We start from the raw sequence: 23,720 nt of genomic DNA, 5'->3' as shown, positions 1-23,720 counted from the left end.
ATGATAATTAAACGCAACAAAAAGAAAAAAAAAAATTGTCTCACTCACAACAAAACCGTGACGAGAGAAAAGGTTAGAAAACACTTAACTTGGTAGAGTTTGAACTCTCGACGTCTCAGACTCTCACGATACATCGTTTTGTTTAGTTTGCAGCATACTAGGTGCTAAAACAAAACGAATTCTGGCATCTGGGGTCTCTAGACTCTAAAAAGTGTGTCCCTTTTTCTCATGTCGGCGATCTTCTGTAATTCCGTTTCGTTTTCCTGAATTTTTCAGATATTATGGATTTGAATCAATCTATGCGGCTCCTGAGTTCTTGGATTGCTCAAGTAAGTTTTTTAGTTCCTTAATTACGAGGCTTTAGTTCATTAGTGAGCAAGAACAGTCTTTTTGATGTCTACAGCCTCTTTTATATCATTATCTATGTAAAATTAGTGATGCGCTTTGAGTTTTGATTCTTCAAGCCATTGTTTCGTTTCTGACTGAGGATTCATGTTTATTTGGGTGTCCAATTTTTTTCCACAGATTGGTGTTTTAGGTCTTGATTTGCTATGGCGTTTCATACACCTTGTTGTGAGCTTGTGCTACATTGTCTCTGGTATCATTGAAGCAGTTGAAAGCTATGCCATATCGTTAGGATTGAATAAAAAGTACAGTTCCATCAATATTGAGAAACTCCGGTGTCTAGCTGTTGTGGTGGACATTGAAGAAGCTAGAGATGTTTCCAAGGTTATTGAGCTTCTGCAATGGCTAAGAACCATTGGGGTGAAACAAGTTGGTCTATTTGACTCCCAAGGTAGATGCTTTAGCTAATTGTCTCAATTGTTTTTCGTTTATCAATACAAATATGATTGCTAAAGTTTGCTTCTTTAGGTTTATTGAAGAAATCCAAAGATTTGATCCTTGGAACCGTCCCAGGTTCAGTGTTGTCAGAGGTATAATAATCTCATAGCTTCATTTAGCTCATGAATCACATCTTTAGCTTCTCTCTAGCTTCTCGAGATATAAAGGACTTGATAGATAGGAAAAGAAATGTACATATTGATATTACTATAGCATGAAAGTATCTGCAAGTGATGTCACTTTGATTTTTTCCATGAGCTTCAGATTTTAACTTTACCTTCTCAATGTATTTTTGTTCTCCTTTCTCAGGAGATTGGTGAAAAGGATTCTTCCCCTGACCAAAACCCCCTGGCATTAGAATTTATTTCATCTTCTGACAACAAAGAAGCTGTTATGAAAGCAGCAAACATACTTCTTCAGGACCACTTGAAATCTAGTCGTCCCGAGAACGATAAAGGGGAAAACTTTTTTACAGAGACTCATTTGAACGAAGCACTAAGAGTTGTTGGTTTGTGTTGCCGATCTCAAATGGAATTCAAGTCTCTTTCTAAGAAACTAATGATTTAAAATCTGGCAGGTGAGAATGTACATGCACCCGATCTGTTGCTTGTTTATGGACCTATAAGGAGCCACCTCGGCTTTCCTGCTTGGAGACTTCGATACACTGAGATAGTGTATGTACGTTTTACTCTTTTCTCTTATATCTTTAGAGCTAAGTCTCATAAGAATTTGTCTTTCTTGGTATATGTTTCTTGACAGACATATGGGATCTTTGAATTACATGAGATATGGTTCCCTTTTGAAGGCAATTCACAAGTTCACAGGTGTACACCAAAACTACGGTAAGTCTTTCATCTCCTACTATTTCACATGTGTGTGTGCGCACAAGTATATATAGAGTGAGAGAGACTACAGAAGATCAGTTCACAGTTCTTTAGACACTAAAGTTTCTACCTTCCACTTGGATTGAGTCGCCCACTAATTATATTCTGGTGTTTAACTGGGATGTTTTCGGTTTTTCTTGACAGGAACTTAACGGTGATGAGAGAGCAGAGAGTTTCAGAGATCAATTTTTGGTTTGTGATTTCCACAGTTATCTAAAGGAGACATTATTGGAGAGCTATTTGATTCAGTGCTGCCGCAGTTGTTGCCAATTTGTTCAAATTGTGTTATTACGGTTCTATGTTACATACACTCGGTACCCAAACAATATATGCCTTGGCATTGTATAGGATTTTTAAGTTTTCAACTGAATGAATAGTAACAAGGCTGGTTTTTCATAAAGTTCCGGTATGCTTAATTATCTTGGGTAACAAAAATAAAACATAAGAAGATTTCAGACTGTTTCAGAGCCAACTAAAAATGCAGCCTAGTTTTTTGTTTAGTAGACTGTAAACCAAAAAAAAAAAAAAAAACTGGTTTATACACAAATTTCAGTTACAAGTGTTCATATTCAAATGAAATTGGAAGCTTTAACATTGCAATGAGCTATCTCTGTGCATTGTCATGCTGCTTCAGTATTCTGTTTCCAATAGACCATCAATAAGCCCAAACTCAAGAGCCTGCATAAGAAAACAACCGAGAAATATCATATGTGAAACATCATGAGGAACATAACAAACAAACAAAAAAAGACAAGTCCATGAGCCATGGCTAGTCACTGGTTTTGAACCAAGGCCTCTCTATTCCTAACTACCACTGAGCCATAGCTCGATAGAAGGAATTCAAGTTAATATATTAGATTTGATTGGTAATATTAACTTAACCATGAGATCAGCGGCAAATTACCTCAGATGCGGATAAGAAACGATCTCTTTCGGTGTATTGCTGCACTTTTTCAAGAGGTTGTCCAGTGAAAGCTGCATACATCAGGTCAATTTTCTGCAAGTAGAGACAACCAAAGAGATCAATCAGATCAACTATTCAAAGTTTAGCTCCAGAGACTCGCTCGATCTGTCATATTCTTACAGAAAGAAGCATAAGGATAAAAGAGAGAGACTTACTTGTCGTGCTTCGATGGCTTCATTCACTTGTCTCCTCACGTCCTCCACATGTCCCTGCAAAATTATGTTAGCAAGAAAACAACCAAGTTCATACGCATATATGACTCTAACTAAAATGGTTTTAACAAGAAGATTGAAGAGCCATACTCCACATCCAGTTTGCGGTTGATGTATCATGACCCGAGTATTAGGCATTGCATAGCGCATTCCTTTTTCACCTCCAGCAAGAAGAAGTGCTCCTTGGCTTGCAGCTACTCCAAACGCTACCGTTCCAACTTTAGGCTTGATCTAAAAACCATTTTCGAGCAAATTCAGTAGGTTAATATACCAAAGTTTCTAGGTGATAAACACGTTATTACAGGAACAAAACTTACCCAAGACATACAGTCATAAATTGCTAAGACGGAGTAGGTGCTGCCACCAGGACAATTTAAGTACATCTGTAACAAAGATTACTTCTACTAAGTAAATATGAGATTTTACTTATATTGAAAAGTGACTGGGAAAAAAAGAGAGCTTTTGACTAACCAGGATGTCGGATTTATCATCAATAGATGCGAGAGTTACAAGCTGAGATATAACTCGCTGAGCCACCTGTGCGTTAATTGGTTGTCCGATGAAGATTATGCGGTTGCGGAATAACACAGAAGAAAGGTCTAAAGGCCCTCCAGGGGTCATCACTGAAGGCATTACAGGCGGGTTTCCTTTTTTCGCCTCAATCACTCCAAATCTAAACATTGCAACACAGAAACAAAATCAGTTGAACACTGAAAAGAGAGGTTGAGCTAAATAACAACTAACATACAACCATATACTCTAATAGTGGCATGTACCAAGAACTCTAGCAATCAATCTACCTTAGAGAAACACATAGAACTGGATAGTAAAAGAGCTAAAAGACTTAAAGAGTGCCGTAGAAACATGAACGGCAGAGTGAGCTATTGCAATTTCAATGGTGAAAACGTAAACTTTGACAGAATGGCGCATTCATAACTAGAGGGATAACAGAAATAGAGATGACCTTGGATCCTTGTTGTCAAGCTTTATTGGTGACCCAGAAACATTACTCGAAAGTCCTGAATCAAACACAACCCAATATTAGACACAAATCACTAGTAGCGGCAAACAACTCAGTGCCAACATTGAGAAGAACCTAAACACCCCCAAATGCTTTAAAGTTACCAGCTTTCAATGAATCTCCATACGGACTCGGCAGAGCTGAAACTATCCGTCTAATGGGATTCCTACACATTGGGTCATGGAATCAAATTCTTAATCGAAGCTGAAGCATAATCATGTGAAGAGTGTGATTGCGTTATCATAAAAGGTGATACCTTTGATTGTGAGATAGATACGAAGTGGGTTTAGGGTTCCGAGTTCGAGAAGAAAAGGAAAGACCGAGAGGAGGTGAAATTGCCAAACCCGCCATTACCAGAGCTCAGCTTTCTTGAGTTTTTTCTTTTTTCTTTGTTCAAAGAATCAAAAAGACGATTTTTTTGGTTTTCCGGGTTCAGGCGTGGATAGAAGATGACAGAGGACGGCAAGACTCAAGATTACTGTTTGGACACGAACTTTAACTGAGCCCAACCAAGGTACAAACAGAGCAACAGGTCCAAGAGGCTCTGCCTGAGTCAGAAGGTTTTTAAACGCCCAAAATAATACTACTATATAAATAATTTGATTAATTTCAGGAAACAACACCAATTCGCTAAACAAACGAAAAAGAGTACTTTGTGAGAAAATGAACTTTTGTGCACCATTACGAGAACCATTAGTTATTGTTTGACCACAATACTTATTTCTCCGTATAATACATTACTCAAAATTAATTAGCTTGTTTTGCATTGACTATTTTTTTTTTATACAAATATATTTCTGTTCTCATAGGAATCCCATTAATTTAAATATAAATTCATGCACCTTATCTTTGTACTGTTGAATTGTGTAAAGATCAGATTTTGAATGAAAAGTTCAAGATTTAGTCATTTGTTGTCAAACAAAGATTTAGGATTTTATATAATAAGAATATGATTCAGCTTGACCACAAGTCCACAGCATTTATTTCTCCGTATAATACATTACTCCAAATTAATTAACCTGTTTTGCATTGACTGATATATTTATTATAAAAGTATATTTCTGTTTTCATATGAATCTCATTATTTTAAATATAAATTCATGCATCTTATCTTTGTCCTGTTGAATTGTGTAAAGATCAGGTTTTGAGAAAAAAAAAATCGAGATTTAGTCATTTATTGCCAAACAAAGATTTAGGATATTCAATCTAAATAAGTATTTTAAACCATATGGTCTTGAATGTCGAGAAAAGTAATTAACTCTATTAAGTACTCACCTGCCCAAAAAAAATTATGAATGCAATTGTACATGCGTTTGACTCTTGTCCAAGATAATTTCGAAACTTACTTCTTATTCAACTCTCTCATTAGTGTCATTATAACGGTCGCCGGGAAAATCATGGCAAAGTCATCGCCGACAAATATTCCGGCCACTACGATAGAGGATTATGCTCATAGTCCCGTCCACTACGCCGTCGTTGTAGGGGATCACGCCGGTTTGACTCGTCTAGTTTCGTCATTGCCTAAACTAACCGAACCGGAACAAATCCACACCGAGTCCGACACAGTAAACCAAGAGCGAGTTGCGGAGCGAATCTCCTCCGTTCTAGACCGCCGTGACGTTCCTTTCCGAGAGACGCCTCTCCATCTAGCGGTGCGTCTCGGCGACGTTTTCGCCGCGAAGACGATCGCTTCCGCCGGAGCTGATGTCACGCTCCAGAGCGCCTCCGGTTGGAATTCTGTGCACGAGGCTTTGTGTCGTCGGAACTCAGAGATCACGGAGGCTGTTCTCCGGAACCACCACCGTTCGGCGTGGTGCAAATGGAGACGGAGGCTTCCTCATCTGATCTCCGTGCTCAGCCGCATGAGAGACTTCTACATGGAGATATCGTTTCACTTCGAGAGCTCCGTGATTCCCTTCGTCGGAAAAATCGCTCCTTCCGACACATACAAGATCTGGAAACGCGGCGGAGACTTACGCGCCGATACTTCTTTAGCAGGGTTCGACGGTTTCAAGATCCTCCGCGCGAACCAGAGCTTTCTCTTTCTTAGTGACGGAGACGAGTTTCTTGACGTGTCTCCTGGTACGTTGCTTGTGTTGAACAGAGACAATAAGACGATCTTGAACGCTTTCGAAAACGCTAAAGATCCGATTAGCGATAGCGATATAGCTGGCATTTGCGGTCAGTCTAGCGTGTACCGTCCAGGGATGGATGTTACTAAAGCTAAGCTCGTTGAGGTTACAAATTGGCGAAGGCAAGAGAAGATTGAAACCGTTGGAGAATGGAAAGCTAAAGCTTACGATATCGAAAACGTTAGTTTCAGTTTCAAATCGAGGAAAGTGGAAACAGAGTTGGACGAGAATCATCGGAGGAGTGTTACAGAGCCTTTACGGCAGCAGAGCCGGCGTTTTAACGTTGAGGAGTCTCGGGCGTCACGGGGGAGGAGGTCGGTTTCTTTACCGGAAGCGGCGATTCCGGTGGCTTCTTCTTCTGCGGAACGGATCAAAGAAAAAGAGTTTGTGAAGAGTTTGAGTCCTTTGGTTTGGTTGACGGATCAGTTTCCTTTGAAAACAGAGGAGCTGCTTCCGTTGCTTGATGTTCTAGCCAACCATGTCAAGGCTGTTCGGAGAATGCGTGAGCTGCTTACCACGAAGTTCCCGGCGGGAACTTTTCCGGTCAAGGTATAATTAAGGGCATTCTTGGGCATGACTCGTTATTTTTAGTTTCGTTGTTTTTTTTTGCTATCGTCGTAACTCAAAATTATTTTTAAAGCGTTTTGCATGATAAATTTATGAACCTTCTATCTGACGTGTCGTAATTTCATTGGTTGGGTGTTTAAAGTGATGTGACAACATCACAAATTCGGAGGAATAAACTGTACCGGTTTCGGTTTAGTTTTTGCTTTCAGATTTCAGATTTTATCTGGTTAATTAATAATGGTATTCCAATTTATTTGGTTTAGTTTGGTTCCGTTTTGAGTTTCGGTATCTATACTATACTGTAAGTCCTAAAAAGGTGGAGTTTGAAATCGTTTTTTTTTTTTGTGATCAGATCAACAGAGTTTGGTTTATATTATGGATTTTTGCGAAACCAACAAAATAAATCCAAAACCGGTTTAGATATTGCTTTTCACATATAATAGTTTGTATTTTCATCTCTTGGTTTTTTACTTTTTTAGTTGTCCATACCGGTGATACCAACAGTGAAGGTAGTCATGACATTCACCAAGTTCGTGCCTCTTCAGCCGTTGGATGAGTTCCACACACCGCTCTCAAGTTCAAAACATCTTTCAGCTGCAATGGAAGACCAACACGACGTGGATGATGACGAAAAATCCGACGACACAAGAATCTCAGCTTCACGTCCATCGTTTTCAGCGCCTTCTTGGTTGAGACTTAACATCAATGCCATCGGCAAGAGCTCACGGCGGCGTTTGAAGGAAGAAGAGCAAATGGTGGATCCATTCACAATACCAACAGGATATAAATGGACTAGCAACTCAGATAATTCAGGTAATTCTAAATTTTAGTGATCTATTATGTAACTATACTAAATTTGTTAATATGTTTTGATCACATTTCATAACAATGGGGTAATATGTCTCATGCAATTTTTCATTTTGTAGGTAAGAAAATGCAACTATCATGTGGATGTGCTAAAGTAAGTTTTCCAATGAAATAAATATCTTGGGACCATGTATGTACCTAGCTAGTGGTTTGTAATAATATTTCCATTTATGCTATTATTCGTGTTTAGTATTGGCATAATACATAAGTTTTGAAGTAAAGAGTAATGTGCAAAATATTTTTAATGAGCCAATAGTTTAGGCGCTAGATCATTTACAATCATATGTAATTTTGTTGTTGTTGTAAAAATCACTCATGACTTTTGGTGATGATCCACATTTACACAATTTAGGGGATACAAATATTCGTGATGATCTTGTTTAGACGGTGGAAGTAGTTCGATAGATTATTCGCTGATCAATAGTTATAAATTAATTAGGTTGGATGAACGTTCAGTTGTTCCAACTATATTTAATGACAAGACAGATTTGTTGAATAATAGCTCCTTGACACCAATTTGTTGTCTTTATAATCTCTGTTTCCATCATCATATCTTACCATTGGTTTATATGAAGTAGTCTTTAAATTCCTTCCTTGGCGATGTTAAGTAGAAACTAGAACGTAACAAAGTTATAGTCTTGTGGAGTAAAATGATTAAACAAAAAAAAAAAAAAAAACATTCTTTCATAGGGTTGGCTAGGTGTTTTTTTAGATCATTGTCCGTTTCTTCTGCTTCATTTTTGGTTTTGTTTGTTTGTTTAAAAACTAAAGTTGAAAGATTCCAAAACAACGTTTGCTTTGCAAGTTGGAAACGAACTAACTTGAGTTGGCAAGTCCATTCAACGACAACCCAAATAATCATATTTAAACATTTTATATCAAAAGTAATAAAAACTTTAGATAAGACGACAACCAAAATATATAGTATAGTTACATTTACATTAGAAACACAAGATTTGACAACCCATCCACTCACTATTAGTCGTCTTTCTCCACATTTCCACTTATTTTGCTCATCTAAAATTGTTTTTTCTCTTTTTACCAAGAAGAGCTCCAAGAATCAGAGTCAAGGTATATGTTTGGTTATGTAGCATAACTTCTGCTTATATATTCATAGATGGTTTGATCACAGTTAATTATATGTTTTGTTATATATATAGGGCACATAAGATATTGGGATAACTACAAAATGGCGAGTGAAGCACCGAGTTGGGCTGATCAATGGGGGACCGGAGGAATTGGGGTGATGACGACGGAGGAGACAGCCAACAGCAAAAAAGACGTCGCGGGAAAAAAGTCCGGTAAGACTAAAGCAGGGTTTAATAAAGCCAAGATTGTTGTATTTATTGGTGTCAACTGGATGAAGAATCTTGTGCAGCGGAAGAAGAAGGACTCTATTTCTTCATAACTATAAAACGTGCTTCTGATTCTTCTTTTTTTATTTTTTTTACAATGTCTCAATCTTCTATACTAGTTTTTTAAATTCCTTAAAATGGTATTTTGGAGCTTCAGTGGTGCATCCCACGAATGAATGAAGATTTTGAGATTTAATCAACGTTCACAAAATTATACTGTCTGATGAATCGCAAAGTCACTTTATAATCCCTACTACTTCTTGTTCCGAATTATTGTTATTAGTGAATTAGTTAACCTAAGTGTTACAAATGAGACACGTATCATGACATAACAAAATTACAATTCTTTACGGATTCGACACATTCTCTTGGTTGTCAAAAGGAAAAAAAAAAACCACTCTTAATTTATAGTTCAGATGGTTGTATCAGATGATATCTTTTCAGCAAAGTCAATTATTTCTTAAGTATAGTTTTCGAATATATTTTGTTGCAAGATCTTGCAATGAAAATTTATAAACAACTCTTAAATATAAAGTTGATCACTCTATTATTGATAGGAAATCATCGAAAATTAGGACAATTATTCTATGTATGCATTTTACTTTGTAATCTATTAAAAACTTTGGAGATGTAAAAGTTGGCAAAACGAATATTTAGAAATAAGTTTTGAGACATGAGAAACAGACTCCGGTATAAGATCACTTTCATGATTTTTTTTTTGAAAGACGACGATTCATATGTTTTATGTTTTTCTAATAGGTACATAAAACATATCTTTACATTTTTTTAAGGATATATTAAAGAAATGATAGTAACTTAACAAGAAAAGAAATAAATAGGGAGGGAGAATATTTGGAAAGTTGAGCCATATTAATTTCGAAATTCAAATGTATATTGGGAGTGGCACAACCCCACCAACATGCTTGCTCTCTCTTACAAACCTCATAAATACTAAATTGAAAGCTCGTGGGAACCTTGTTCGCTTGTTCCTTTGATTAATCGTCGTTATCTACCATATAACACACACACACACACACCAAGTTACCAATATACAAAAACCCTATAAAAAAAACAAAGAAGGTGTAAACATCGGAAACAAATACATAACTATCCGAAGTTCTTCAAGAAAACAACAAAAGCAAAAACTTGTTCTTCAAAATTCATTTGAGATTATATTTGCTAATTATTGATATCATCGATTATATATAAACAAATATCAGTATTATCTTTTGAAAAAGAGTTTTTTTTATATAGAAAACAAATTCAAATTTAATAAACCAACCTCCTTTTTGGTATGGGGTTGTTGGTCTAATTTAATGCTTGTCGCTTGCCTTGCCTCTCTTTTCAACCATCTTCGTATTTATATCTTCTTCTTCACTATGCACACCCATGAACTTTGCTAATAGCCGCAATTCTATTTCTCTTCTTTGTTTCTTCTTCTAACTATTAATTGGTTTTTGACGTCTCTGAGATTATCATACGGTAAGAGTTTCTCAAGGATCCCAATGGTTCTCTCCGGTAAGTTAACATTTTTTAGTGTCCATACTCATAACTAGCTATTGTTACTTTTTTGTTTTGTTTCTTGGTTTTCTGGAGCTAACTGGAGTTAACAATCGAACGAGAGTGGTTTTATGAGAGGTAACGCGAGATATTAGTGCGGTTCAATCAAATAGTCGTCCTCTTAACTTATGGAGATCGGTGTTGTTCGATTGAGCCGTGCCAATATCACGCGGTTAACCAAAATCGCAAAGATGGTTTATCATATCCCGAACCCTAACCTTAAAGGTATGTATCATTATTTTTTTATTGGTTTCATTTCTGAATAATATTCCTTTGAATCACTATTTTAAAAAATATNCTTTTCAACCATCTTCGTATTTATATCTTCTTCTTCACTATGCACACCCATGAACTTTGCTAATAGCCGCAATTCTATTTCTCTTCTTTGTTTCTTCTTCTAACTATTAATTGGTTTTTGACGTCTCTGAGATTATCATACGGTAAGAGTTTCTCAAGGATCCCAATGGTTCTCTCCGGTAAGTTAACATTTTTTAGTGTCCATACTCATAACTAGCTATTGTTACTTTTTTGTTTTGTTTCTTGGTTTTCTGGAGCTAACTGGAGTTAACAATCGAACGAGAGTGGTTTTATGAGAGGTAACGCGAGATATTAGTGCGGTTCAATCAAATAGTCGTCCTCTTAACTTATGGAGATCGGTGTTGTTCGATTGAGCCGTGCCAATATCACGCGGTTAACCAAAATCGCAAAGATGGTTTATCATATCCCGAACCCTAACCTTAAAGGTATGTATCATTATTTTTTTATTGGTTTCATTTCTGAATAATATTCCTTTGAATCACTATTTTAAAAAATATTATGTTTTTTACTCTACAGGCTTCGAAGGAACAAGCAACACACAACCCAAAATCCAAGTACAACTGCGATTTGCACTTCTATTTTTAGGAAGTATTTAAGGAATTATTAGTAAAAAATATATCGTAACATGCTAAGAGAGTAAATGTACTAGCTAAAATGTAAAAAAAAATCGTTTTTTAGTATCATGATGATATTTCAAAATACAATAAGTATTTACTTTGTAATTATCTGTACCTTTTTGTCTTAAATAAATGTGTGTATATGCTTCTTGTTGTTAATCTCACGAAAACTAGGAAGTCTGTCTTCTGGACTTGGTCTCTCAATAATGTTAAAATCCAAGAATTTCCATAAAATCGTTCCACATTTCCGGAAGTATGTTTGTGAGACAAACAACACATACTGTATTATATTATTTCTAGTTTAGTGAAAAATAAACATGTCCTTTTCTTGTTTCCCCGACGATGTCAATTAAACATTAGAGAATAGGAGAATTACAAACTACGTGAACAAAACAAGAGAGTCGTATTGAAAATGTGAAAATCTGATTTCATGACTTCAAAAAAAAAAGCCAGAAATCTGATCGAAATTAAATATAAAATAAATCGAATCGAATAGAAAAACTTAGGAGTTTTGAGCCTTCTTATACCAAGCCATTATCAACACAAAATATGATTTAGAAAAGCACAAAAGGAGTCCAATAACGATTTAATGAGGATGCAAAAACAAAAGGACATGTGGAATTTAATAGAAAAGCACAACAATAAGGACTCTCTGTCTGTCATAGGACAAACCAAATGTGACCAACACATTATTTCTTTGTCTCTCATTAAACTACTTCACTAACTATTTTTTGCATACCATTTATTTATTTTCTGACCAAAACCCTACTAACTGTATAACCCCACCCCCACCCAAAAATAAAAAAAATAGTATAGTCTTGAATTATTTTCACTCCTTTTTTTTTTCCTTCAAAAAATTAGCTTACTGGAATTATAAACTCCAACTTAATTAATATTAGCAAGTTTACCCATTAAGAAATTTTGTTTTCAGGAAGTTAACGTCCATAACGCATTTTGAGGTTCCCCACAACGTTCGTGAACGTCTGCCATCCTCTCGGCCGACCGACAGATTCCGCTGCATTTCCAGTCAAACGACGCAGCACAAACACTGCCCATCACTGCTTTTAGTTCACAATCTGCGTTTTCAAAAACCATAGAAGTTTTGATTAATAAAAAAGTCTATCATGTAAATATAATGATAAAATTTTACATGAGAATCCTAAATTCTGTTGTAAATCAACTTATAGTAAGACCGGTAACATCTATGGACTAAACCAAACCAAACCAAATCAAACCAGGATTAATGTTAAGGTCTTTTACCATGAGGAGAAGTACTGCAACAGAGTTTTTTCTCATCAACATGTTCTACATTCAGTCCGATGAACCAAGATCCCAACGAAACATCCTCATTCGCATACTTGTGCAGTAAATCCCTTATTCCAACGTAAGAAAATGAGATCTTTAGATTTGGTTTGCATTTAACCGCTAATACCATGTTAGGAAAAAAAAAACTTACTGGTTTATCAATATGTAAGTAGCTAGATCTTTAGATATGGCGTAAAACTGTCCCGTGGCATGGCGGAAATACTTGTTCCCTACCTCTCCAAACTTCCAATACTCCGGTTCATGGTACTTCACACTCCTGTTTTTTTAGCCACAAATATAAAAAATTCCGGAAAGATTTGCTGTTTTTACGCTGCTTAAGTACCTATACAAATGCTCACCTTAGAAGGTATATATAGGTAGTTTTTTTTTAACTTACTTTCTGGCTAGGACGGGGCCGGACTTCATGCAACCAACATAAACCCGAGGCTTGTTTCTCTGTGTGGATAAAGTNAAAAAAAAAAAAAAAAAACAGATCAAGGCTTCAATACAAAATGGATGATTGATATAAGATAAAAAGTGAAATAAGTTTGATATTTTTATTACCAAGATTTACATGAACGTCATCATCAACTTTAATGTAGAATTCAGAATCCCACAAGGAAACAGCGGTAGCGAAAAACGTCTTTGTCTTGGCGGATAACTCCATGTAACCCTCAATATGTTCCTGTTTTGTTTATCTTAAATTGTTGAATAAAAGTAGCAAAACACACACAAAAGTTTGTAATCATCTCGCACAAGTTCATAATACCAGTCTCAAGAAATCTCCATGTATTTTCTCTTCTGCTTCAATAGCTTTATCAAGAATTCCACGAGACAACACACTGCAATCAGAACATTTCCAAGAATACATAAAAATGTCGGTATAATTGCTTTTATGTTTTTCACTACAGAACATGACTTCTTTGTTGTACCTGTGTCCTATAACAAAGCGAACAATGATGCCTTTCTCTTCTTCAAGTTTCTTAAGCTTCTCTCCTGAATGATAGTTTATAAACCGAAAAAAGTTACAGTTTATGGTTAATTTACACAAGAAATCAAGAAACCAGAAACAGCCTCCTTACCTTGTGGCATCCATGTTGACCGGACCGAGTCACGTCTCTTACGACTACTAAAGGCCGTGTTAATACCGATAACCATGAAGTACTTTCTTTTCTTGGCTTCATTGGAAATGTTGAAATTCCCGGACAGTGACTCGCGTTCGGCTCTAGCAGCTACTAACTTCATCTCTAAATTTGATATGGATTTATCTAAGATCCTGCATATTTACATTCATCATCACCTAAACAAATATACTATAACAATTGTTCATTAATACATCTGGTAAAGTTTCCAAATGTTTTACCCGATAGTGTTGTTATCATAGTCCAAAACCTGCTAAGAACACAAGATTAAACAGTGTATCATCGAAATTGCCAGGTGATTGATGATGCAAAACCGTAAAAATCTTACATTCTTTCTATAACAATTACTGGAACTTAAGCTTAGTTTGGATAGTCTTGATATGCCTCTAGCTCCAGGTACATTCCACATCCTGATATAATGATGATCATTATCCCATAATCAAGCACAAATCTTTAACTCCACAAGATAAAAAAGAAACACAAAACAGAACTAAAATGCAGATCAAGTCAACATATTTCGTAGTGATACATAGTTTTGCAACAAAGAGATACAGTTACAACGTGACACCATCTGATCAAATCAGCCCAAGATATAGTTTTGTTTTCTTAATTCTTCACAAAAGCTACAAGGGATACAGATAGACCGACAAAACTCAAAGCTTAAAAAGCATGTCTCTTCACCGACAAAACTCTAAGCTTCAAAAATCTACTTAATTAAGAGAAACAAAAGAAGATTTTAGTCCCAAGAAGATGAAATTAGTAGTAACAAATTAGAAAATACCCAAATGATTAAAATTCCAGAAGACGAAGAAGAAAAAAGCTAGAATCAGACATGAACAGTGAGATACCCAAAATTCAAACACAATCATGTAGTAATAGATTTACCTGTTAGTGAAGAACATTCCAAGGCAAAAACTTGCGAGGCACAAGAGAAATACAGAGTTTCTATAAATTACATTTCTTGGAGTAAAATAGTAATCTCCTCTGTTCTTCAAAGACATTAGGAGTTGGCTTCTTGTGGATTCAAAATCCGTGAAAGCCAAAAAAAAAAAAAAAAGAAAGAAAGGGTCAATGCAAAATCAAAGATTTGTTTAATTTGGAGTCAAAAAGATTCAAGCTTTTTTTGTTTTCTTTTCTTGGTGGGTCTATTTTACAGTTCTTTTATGCACTCTCACACTCTCTCTCTCCGCATGAAGAAAGAACAAAACATACACCTGTTGTTTCACTTTATTTTATAACTTAAGAAATGGGTAACGTTTGGAAAATACAATAATGACGTTTCTAATTATAGATTTTGGAGTTGTATATCAAAATACCAAAACTGATGATTTCTTTAGCCACTTACTAATAATGATAACTGCAGCTGCAGATCAAGTACCGGGTTGTATTGCACTTTGAACCGGTTCGGGTTTAGGAGTATGTAAATTTTGAGAAATATAATCAGTGTGTGTGTATAATAAAATTACAAAGCAGGATGCAAGAATCCATCCATAGTCCTAAACGTTCATTTAATGGCAATGGGAATGTAAAAGAAGAAGAAAGGATCAAACTCAGATCTTATTAGCTAATATCTGTACATACAAAGAGTATTTGATCATAAAGTTTCCTTTTTGTTTTTTTTGTCTCACTTGCGTGCGGAGTGATAGAGCTCAAGATACTCAAGTGCAGGACGGTTCCATGACCAGTCTTGTTCCATCACCGTCTTGCACAACGAGTTGAACCATTCTCTACCATCGTACCACGCCGATATCGCCCTGCAAACACACAAGAAACACCTGTTTGATAATGCTCGAATCAAAGAGAGTGTTAGTTTAGATTTTGGTAGTTTACCTATTGAGAGCATAATCCACACCAGGAGCATCAGCCCCGTCGAAGCTGAAGCCATTAGGTTCTAGAACTTGAGCTTCTGCCCTTTCTTTATCATGGTCAACATCAAAAACTGTGTCGTAAAGTCCTATTGGACAAAGATAAACCATTACCCTGAAGTCAGCTAGCTCTTGAGTGAAATAGGTAAAAGAAAGCTTTAAGATATCTAATCATAACCAAAAACAGTTACCTCCAGTTTTTCGAACGACAGGAACAGCACCGTATCTCATGGCTATGAGCTGCGTCAGGCCACACGGCTCAAATATCGACGGTACAAGAATAAAGTCAGCCCCTGCGTAAATCTGGAGGGTACATCACATACTTAGATCAATACCAAAAGCAAACTAAGGAACAAAAAAAACGAATAAAGGTTTGTTATTTTGTTCTACCAAATGGGAGAGAGGTTCATCATAGGTTAGAACAAGCCGAGCTCGGTCACCATGAGAAGAATGCAATTGGTTTGCCAAGTTTACGAAATCATTCTGGATCCGAGGATCTGGAGCTGAACCTAACAACACAACCTGCTTTTAAGAAAACCGGTAAGGATTGTGTATTAAGTTCATGACAGGAATTTAATAAGGCGAGAAAAGAACCTGTCCATTCCGTTCCAAGGTACGCCAAATAGCGTGCTTGATCAAATGTATTCCTTTCTGGTGAGTTAAGCGTGTAACAATTCCTACTACCGGAAGGTCAGCATTCTTTAGTCCAAGCTTGTTTTGCAATTCTTGCTTCGCTGCTTTTTTGCCTTCTACTACGTTCTCTGGAGTATAAGGTACCTAAGAAGTAAGAACCACACAAAGTGTTCAAACATCACAAGAAATTTAAAGACGGGAAAGGAGAGGATGCAATGAAGCTTACGGGAAGGAAGTTATCGTTATATGGATCCCATATTTCTGGATCGATCCCGTTTATTATTCCGTGAAACTTGTATAAATGTGGAGAGATTACAGAGTTTCCAGCAACTTCCTTGGCATACGTTGGTGAAACCTAGTAGTGTTAAGAGTAGACCGAGTTCATGTTTGTTCTCAGCTTCTTCGGAGAAAAGGCACAAAGGATATTTCTGTGATAACAGATCTCTTAAAAGGAGTTTCAGGATTTACCGTTGTAGCTTTGTCTGCAAATGTCATTGCTTTACCAATCTCATTTGCTCCAAATTCCAAATTATGAATTGTGAAGACAACACGGGTTTTAATTAAACCGTAATGCGTGTAATGATCCTTAAATAACCATGAAACCGGAGCACTGGACCAGTCGTGGCAGTGAAGAATGTCCTGTAGATGGTGCGACCACGGGTAAGAGCAGCTAGTTAGAACAAAGTAGTAATATACTTTCTAATGAGAATTCTCCAAGAGAACGTGTAGACTCACTGGATGAAAACCTCCTTGGAGAAGAAATTCAAGAGCTGCGTGACAGAAGAAACCAAATCTTCCTGCATCATCTTTACAACCGTAAACACATCCTCGCTGAAACAATCTGCAATAGTCAAGCAACAACAACAACTACTTCTTCATGCCCTCAAGAGATGATGAATGAAATGTGACAAGAGCTTAAAGAGAAATATCCATAAATCTAACCCATTTTGTGGATCTAAAAAATAAACCGAAAGGCCTTCTACTTTTCCATGCCAAACTTTTATTTCGGTTCCTCCCCAGTGATAACTTCTGTTGAATTGCAAGTCCTTCACCTATTTTCAAAAACATTCAGGACGTAGGGAGAGATGCAGAAAAGAAAAGGGAAGTGAAAACGAAGAATATGAGAAGACATGGATCTTACAAAGTTGTGCTTTAAGCAATCATACTTTGGAAAAATGATATCCACATTATGGTTTAATTCTTGAACAGCGCGAGATAAACTAGTGACGACATCACCTAGGCCTCCAACCTGCACGTATTAAATACACATAAACCTGAATACAAATACAATGTTCTGAAGGCTATAAACCCCACATCTTACGGTTACCTTTGCGATGGGTGCCATTTCAACAGCAATATGAACAATGTGCAATGGTGGTTCCTTTGATACACCTCCCACGACTGGTAAATGGTAATCCAGACCATTTTTGTTATCAAATATTCCACCATCCTCTTTATCAGAGAACACAAAGTCCATCATGTAAGCATTCAATGGGACCTTAGCTGGAAAAAGAGAAAAATTAGTCACGTATTATGTGTAACAGGCTCTAGAATGGAAACCTGTTACAACTGTAATCGTACCTGTAGTCTTCACGTGTGAGCTTCCATCATCTGCTGCTTCCATTTTCTGAGGTGGCAAAGGACCCAAGCGATGAGTCCAACGATTAAAAGAGACTCTAAACCAAATTTCAGGCTTTCCATTCAGAACCGTGTTTGTAGGATTGTAGAAGACAGTAACAGGGTTTCCCGCTTGAATCTCTAGAGGCTCGGTGTAAACCACGTCTTTCTGGGATAGAAGAAACTTTTTAAGTGTTCTTTCCTTTGTTTTGGCTTTCAAGCGAGCTGTTTTTTCCATCTGCCAATAAGAAAAGATGGATGAAGAAATGTTTTCCAATGTAGTGAAGAAGATTTGACATGTATGCCAATATAACGTAAAGAGGATAAACTGTTCTTTCTTTTAAATGTACTGATCACTGACCTTGGCACGCATAGCTTCCTCTTTTAATCGCCTTTCCTCCTGAAGTTTCCTAAACATCAGATTTTCTTCCTCTAACCAGTACATCTCTTCTGGAGTTCTTCGAGGAACAAGTGCGTGGAAATCTTGGCGACTATTATTGTCATACAGAAACGCTCCTTTAGGCGGTCCATCAGCAAAGACCCAATCAATGACTAGAGCACCACTGGGCACTACGACTACATATTGAAATGAAAAAGATCAATAAAGCAAATGGCTGTGACTACAAAATCATATCAAAATGCAAGTTTGTTCAACAAGATATGAATGTTATACATACATACCTTCAGCGAACCACCAATCTCTGCTCTTTGGATCAGCCTTCAACTCAGCATCAACAAGCTTTTCAACAATAGATAATCCCTCAACCCAATTATTAAACCCTCCATGTAACCAGAGTTCCTTGGAATTAGCCAGAGGACCTGAGCTTTTATTGTAGTATAATTTGACTTTATCTTCAGCCTTAAAATCACTTGGCTCAATGTACCAAACATTCTCAGCTGAGATTACAGCTTTCTTAATAGCCGGTTGAAGCAGTTCACGTCTCTTCTGAGTCTCAGCCTTTGCTTGTGACCTATCAGCTTCAATTGCAGCCTTTCGAGCTTCAATTATTCTCTTCTCTTCTTTTTGCCTCTCCCTCTCAGCTTCTTCCTTGGCTAACTTCTCTTGCTCTCGCAATTTCTCTTCCAGAAGAAAATTCTCAAAGTCAACTTTATCCATCCCACCTTTTATCTCTACACAGAAATCTTTTGAGTCATTGTTGTCATATACACTTTGCCCATTGAAAAACACAAAATCCACCTTATAAGCTTCTTTGGGGATATGAAGGAGACATGACCACCAATCACCATGAATCCATGTCTTTTCCAATCTCCTCGTAAAAGACTTCCATCTCCAATCGTTGAACGCCCCCATGATCAAAGCATCGGGTTCATATTTCAGATTCGATAGATTCCTGTTGAGAAACACTTCTATGTCTTCATCAGGTTTCACAACAACGGGATACACAAACATTCTATTACCCCTCGCCAAATTTTCCTTAGCAAGCGCTTCTATTTCCTTCCTACGAAGATTCTCTCTCTCAATTTTTAACTTTTGTTCTAACAAATCATCATCCTCGGTTGTTTTCTTATCCAAACGGCCACTTCCATCTTTAATATCCAAGCTATCTGACACATTCTTCTCATCAAAAACAACAGAGCCTTGTTTCTGTACATCCGCTTTAGTTTCGGGCAACTTACTAACCCCTAAAACCTCATTTGTTACTGTGGAAGTGGCATTACTATCTTTTTCACCATTCTTCTTCTGAGTTCTTTTCTGAGCACTTCCTGCTGTTGTTGGCCGCCCAAAACCTCTGGGACCTGAGCTTTTTGGTCCTGAAGCTGCCATTCTTCCTTGCTTCTTCCTTGAAAAATCTTGGTTCAAGAAAATAAGAAACGCATCAAAAGGACTGAATCAGTAATCACAATGAAAAGTTATAAACCGTATGAACAGAGTCTTGATTCTTAACCTGCACTTGCCGTGATCTGATGCAGAAACCCATTTGATTTGTATTGACTTTCCAATGAAGCAAGCTGCAAAACCAAACACGTCGATGGTAAGACAAACTAATTCAATCACCTTCTCACAAGCTCTAAGCCACAACCAAGAATACATATACTCACACCAGAGGTAAACAAGCTAGATATAAAAGATGAGACATTTGCATTTGTCTAACTCTAAACCGTGAATCTTCAGATCGGACTCTTAAACATAAAAGCTCATTAGTCCCCAAAAATCTTGTCTCTAACTTGGTTTCAAAAGTTAAGGCTTTCAATGAGCTGATGATGGTACCAAGAAAAATTGAAAATTTCTAATAGATTAAGCTCTGGTCCTACAATACATCAAATTCGAAACGAGGTTTCTAACATGAGTATCCCAATCCAGAGACCCTACCAGAGTTGAATCCTCTAAAAAAAAGAGTACATTGATTCAATTAAGGATATCCTATTCTAAAAGACGATCCCACAGAGAGAAAAAAAAAAAGTAGAGAACAGTGTGCACTTCAATTTCCGATAAAGTAGAATCCAAAGTCACATCAGCGAAAAAGATGGAGTCGGGAAGAAGAAAAAGCAAAGAGCTTTACACTAGAATTAGAGCGAGGAAAAAACCCAAGAGAAGAAGTACTGATCTTGAGCCGACCCTTCTCCTGCAAAACCGCTCCGAGACTCGCCGGTCTCTGCATCTGCCAAGACACTTCCATAGCTGCCAAAGAAGAAGAAGAAGAAGAGAGAGATAGACTAAAGAAAGTGGCCGTGTACTTCCCTTCAGGTATATGCTTGCTTAGACGAGAGAGAGAGAGAGAGAGAATGTTTGTTGTTGAAGCAGCCCCAGCCCCCTCCCACTGCCTCACCACTCTTCTTAATCACTCAAGTCTGAAACTGATCTCCTTCATTATTTTATTCTTAATTTACAAAAATTCACTAAATTAATAGTCATTAGAATCCATGCGTTGATTTAGTAGTATAGTACTATTATAAAATTGAAAAACCTAAGGTGCTCTGATATGTTGACATCTAGCAAAATTACAACAGAAGATTTTATACAAATCGCAGTCTCTCACACGCGGCCATTCATTCATTTTTTAACTTGTAGCATTCATAACGGAGATACTATACATTATTCGTCTGCTTCTCAGGTAATATTCCTTACGGTGTCTAAGCAACATAGCATCAATCTGGACGGTTGTTAATTCATAAGCAATCAAACTTGGTTAGTAACGTAAATGTAAATCAGTAAATGTATGTGGTCTTCTTCATCTTTTTTTTTCTTCTAAATACAAAAGCTCGTGACAACGAAATCGTCTCGCCGGTGCGTAACCGTCACGTGTCAGACAATCTCCTATTTACAAGTCCACGTCAGGACTAGGCACGATCCTGTTTCCAACACTGACCGTTGATTACAAGAATCCTCCAAGGCTCCCCACGTGTACGAACAAGAATACAGCCTCCACAAGAAAACCCTCCGATTGATTCAGTAGTTTAGTTTGCTACGGCCTAGGATTATCTCCAATAAGAAGTGGATGAACAATAGATCGGTATATATGTTCATGAGGTGTAACTCCTTGAAGAATCATGTTATCATGAAGCTCAATGACTTCTTTTTGACCGAGATTCTTACTAAACGAGGTGATCAAAGTTGCATATGTTATAGGATCCGGAGCAACACCTCTCTGAATCATAATCTTCAAGACCTCTTTCGCTTTCTCGTAACAACCAAACTTGCATAAGTGATTGATCAAGATGTTGCAAGTCACCAGACTGACCAACTTCTCACCGTCCTGCGTCTGCATTTGAGATAAGATGTTGACAGCTTCTTCCAGATTCCCGGTTTTGAGAGACTCGTTCAACAGCGTGTTGTAAGTTACAGCGTCTTTGCTTACCATAGCGTTCACAACCGCTTCTGCTGCACCAGCTAATCCTCTTTTGCTTAATCCATTCACAATTGAATTGTAAATCACAAGATTCGGAGTTTTCTTCATTTTGATCATACCATCATATGTATCGATAGCTCTTTCCAACTTCCCTTCCTTTAGGTAACCGTCAATCAAAGTACCAAACGTAATCACATCAAGAACCATACCACGAACCAACATATTTCCCAGAATCTGATCAGCACACGCCAGCTTTTTATCCTTTACCAAATGGTGCAAAAGCGTATTGTGACAAACTACATCTTCCATAAGTTTCTTCTCTGAAATCTGTCTCTGAAACTCAACAGCTTCCTTTACATATCCGTTTTTGCATAAACCTCTGACAACAATGGCATGAGTAAACTTATCAATTTGCATCTTTTTACTGATCATATCACGCAACACCCTCATTGCTCCTTCAGTATCACCTTCCATAAACAGCCAATAAACAATAGAGTTACAAATAACAGTATTAGCCACAAGTCCCTTACTTGTCATCTCATCACACAACCTTAAAGCTTCATCAGAACTTCCAGCTCTACCATACGCATCAACTAAAGCTCCATAAGTTCTTTCATTGCAACCAACACCTGAATCAACCATATCACCACGGATTCTTTCCGCCAAATCCAATCTCCCCACCTTGCAAAACCCATTGATAACCGAATTGTACGTCACAGCATTAGGTGAGACAAAGAATCCAGACATCACTCCCATCTTCCCTAAGAGCTGCAAAGCAAATCCCATATCCCCAGCCTTACAAGCTCCATCAATCATCATATTAAAACTAACAACATTAGGCCAAACCCCACACTTGAGCATCCGGTAAAACACTGATAACGCTTCAAGCAACTTATTCTCCTTACAAAACGAATAAATGACAAGATTAAAAGTATTCACATTCTCAACATACCCTAAAGAACCCAACTCCTTGTAAACCTTCCAAAACCAATCAATCTCATTCAAATTCAATAAACAACCCATAAAATTATTCAAGGCATGAACAGAAATCCAAAAACCCTCTGCTCTCGTCTTCTCAATCACTTCATAAGCTCCTTCAGGATCACTATTCTGTGTACAAGCCCTAACTAACGAATCAAACACATCAATACTCGAACCACAAGCTTTGTAACTTCGAATCAAACCCGACAAAACATGTAAAGGACTCAACTTTTCACCTTCCACAGACATCAAATCCACCATAATCGACAAAGCATCATCGAATCTTCTCGATTCCACCAGCAAATGAATCATCACACAAGAAGCTTCGAAACGATTCTCAGACTTAGCAACATTATTATTACCTAAAACCCAGTTGTAGAACTCTAGAGCTAGCTTCGGTGAGCTTCGAAACTCGCGAAGAACTCGACTTATCAACGGATTTGTGAGATTTGAGGAGAATTGATGAAGAGTGTTCCATCTTCTCTGTTTTAAATTCAAACAGAGAGCACTAAAGAGAATGTCTTCAGGCTCAGGATTCGAGAACTTCTTAGCGACGTGGAAGAAACGTACAAGGAAGCTCGTTCTTCTGGAGAAAACGTGAGCTAACATACGTTACCAGAAACAAAGTAATCAGATTACGATATCACGCTACTAAACCCTATTTGCAAAAACCCTAATTCTAGGTAGAGTTCTTTAAACGTAGAATTCGAAGGCATGATCTTCCGATAGATGAGCCTCGATACAGGGCGCTTGAAACTTCGTGATGAATAACTCCGGCGACGGCGACGGCGGCTGTGTAAGTTTTTAGTTGCAGAGAGAAAGATGAGAAACGGTACAAATAAAAAGACGACGAGGTTAAATACTTAACCAGATTACCGATTTAGAAATAACCGAAATGGTTTGGTGGTTCACAAAAAAACTTGGAACATTGAGGCTTAGATACAAAAAAAAAAAAAAAAAAAAAAAAAAAAAAAAAAAAATAAAACTAATATTTCCCACTTTCACAAACTTTGTTGCTCTGCCCTTGC

The 23,720-nt window shown here is 37.2% G+C and overlaps 5 protein-coding genes, 1 long non-coding RNA gene and 1 pseudogene across 6 annotated transcripts; 3 read left to right on the top strand and 4 right to left on the bottom strand.

Annotated features, from left to right (window-relative positions):
* Positions 81-2,258, top strand: LOC104739824 (dehydrodolichyl diphosphate synthase complex subunit NUS1-like). The gene is made up of 7 exons (XM_010460280.2): positions 81-329; positions 526-796; positions 874-935; positions 1,153-1,351; positions 1,421-1,517; positions 1,603-1,685; positions 1,872-2,258. The coding sequence occupies exons 1-7, from the start codon at positions 282-284 to the stop codon at positions 1,877-1,879; spliced, it is 768 nt and encodes a 255-aa protein (XP_010458582.1). The 5' UTR covers positions 81-281; the 3' UTR covers positions 1,880-2,258.
* Positions 2,159-4,275, bottom strand: LOC104739823 (ATP-dependent Clp protease proteolytic subunit 6, chloroplastic). Its single transcript, XM_010460279.2, has 9 exons — positions 4,181-4,275; positions 4,029-4,090; positions 3,868-3,922; positions 3,375-3,576; positions 3,221-3,286; positions 2,994-3,134; positions 2,847-2,900; positions 2,632-2,724; positions 2,159-2,405 (listed from the first exon to the last, which is right to left on the bottom strand). Exons 1-9 carry the CDS (start codon positions 4,273-4,275, stop codon positions 2,358-2,360), a joined length of 816 nt encoding a protein of 271 aa, XP_010458581.1. The 3' UTR covers positions 2,159-2,357.
* Positions 5,276-9,064, top strand: LOC104739822 (annotated as a pseudogene).
* Positions 10,739-11,491, top strand: LOC104739821. Its single transcript, XR_760066.2, has 2 exons — positions 10,739-11,148; positions 11,240-11,491. It is a non-coding gene; the product is annotated as an uncharacterized LOC104739821 (long non-coding RNA).
* LOC104739820 (probable beta-1,3-galactosyltransferase 1) lies at positions 11,875-14,983 on the bottom strand. The gene is made up of 11 exons (XM_010460278.2): positions 14,673-14,983; positions 14,116-14,197; positions 14,009-14,037; positions 13,728-13,921; positions 13,578-13,641; positions 13,415-13,487; positions 13,210-13,330; positions 13,043-13,145; positions 12,797-12,922; positions 12,601-12,713; positions 11,875-12,416 (listed from the first exon to the last, which is right to left on the bottom strand). Exons 1-11 carry the CDS (start codon positions 14,786-14,788, stop codon positions 12,268-12,270), a joined length of 1,170 nt encoding a protein of 389 aa, XP_010458580.1. The 5' UTR covers positions 14,789-14,983; the 3' UTR covers positions 11,875-12,267.
* LOC104739819 (starch synthase 3, chloroplastic/amyloplastic) lies at positions 15,197-20,734 on the bottom strand. Its single transcript, XM_010460277.2, has 16 exons — positions 20,425-20,734; positions 19,810-19,873; positions 18,584-19,714; positions 18,264-18,478; positions 17,867-18,140; positions 17,613-17,788; positions 17,427-17,534; positions 17,228-17,337; positions 17,021-17,126; positions 16,754-16,924; positions 16,512-16,640; positions 16,247-16,429; positions 16,043-16,174; positions 15,844-15,955; positions 15,618-15,741; positions 15,197-15,541 (listed from the first exon to the last, which is right to left on the bottom strand). The coding sequence occupies exons 1-16, from the start codon at positions 20,539-20,541 to the stop codon at positions 15,412-15,414; spliced, it is 3,282 nt and encodes a 1,093-aa protein (XP_010458579.1). The 5' UTR covers positions 20,542-20,734; the 3' UTR covers positions 15,197-15,411.
* On the bottom strand, positions 21,071-23,518 carry LOC104743231 (pentatricopeptide repeat-containing protein At1g11710, mitochondrial). The gene has a single exon (XM_010464338.2). It carries the CDS (start codon positions 23,299-23,301, stop codon positions 21,328-21,330), a length of 1,974 nt encoding a protein of 657 aa, XP_010462640.1. The 5' UTR covers positions 23,302-23,518; the 3' UTR covers positions 21,071-21,327.

Source organism: Camelina sativa, chromosome 14 (assembly GCF_000633955.1).
Source record: "Camelina sativa cultivar DH55 chromosome 14, Cs, whole genome shotgun sequence".
Taxonomy (NCBI): Eukaryota; Viridiplantae; Streptophyta; class Magnoliopsida; order Brassicales; family Brassicaceae; genus Camelina; species Camelina sativa.
Note: the sequence above shows the minus strand (reverse complement) of the source record. Positions and strands in the feature narration are given on the sequence as shown.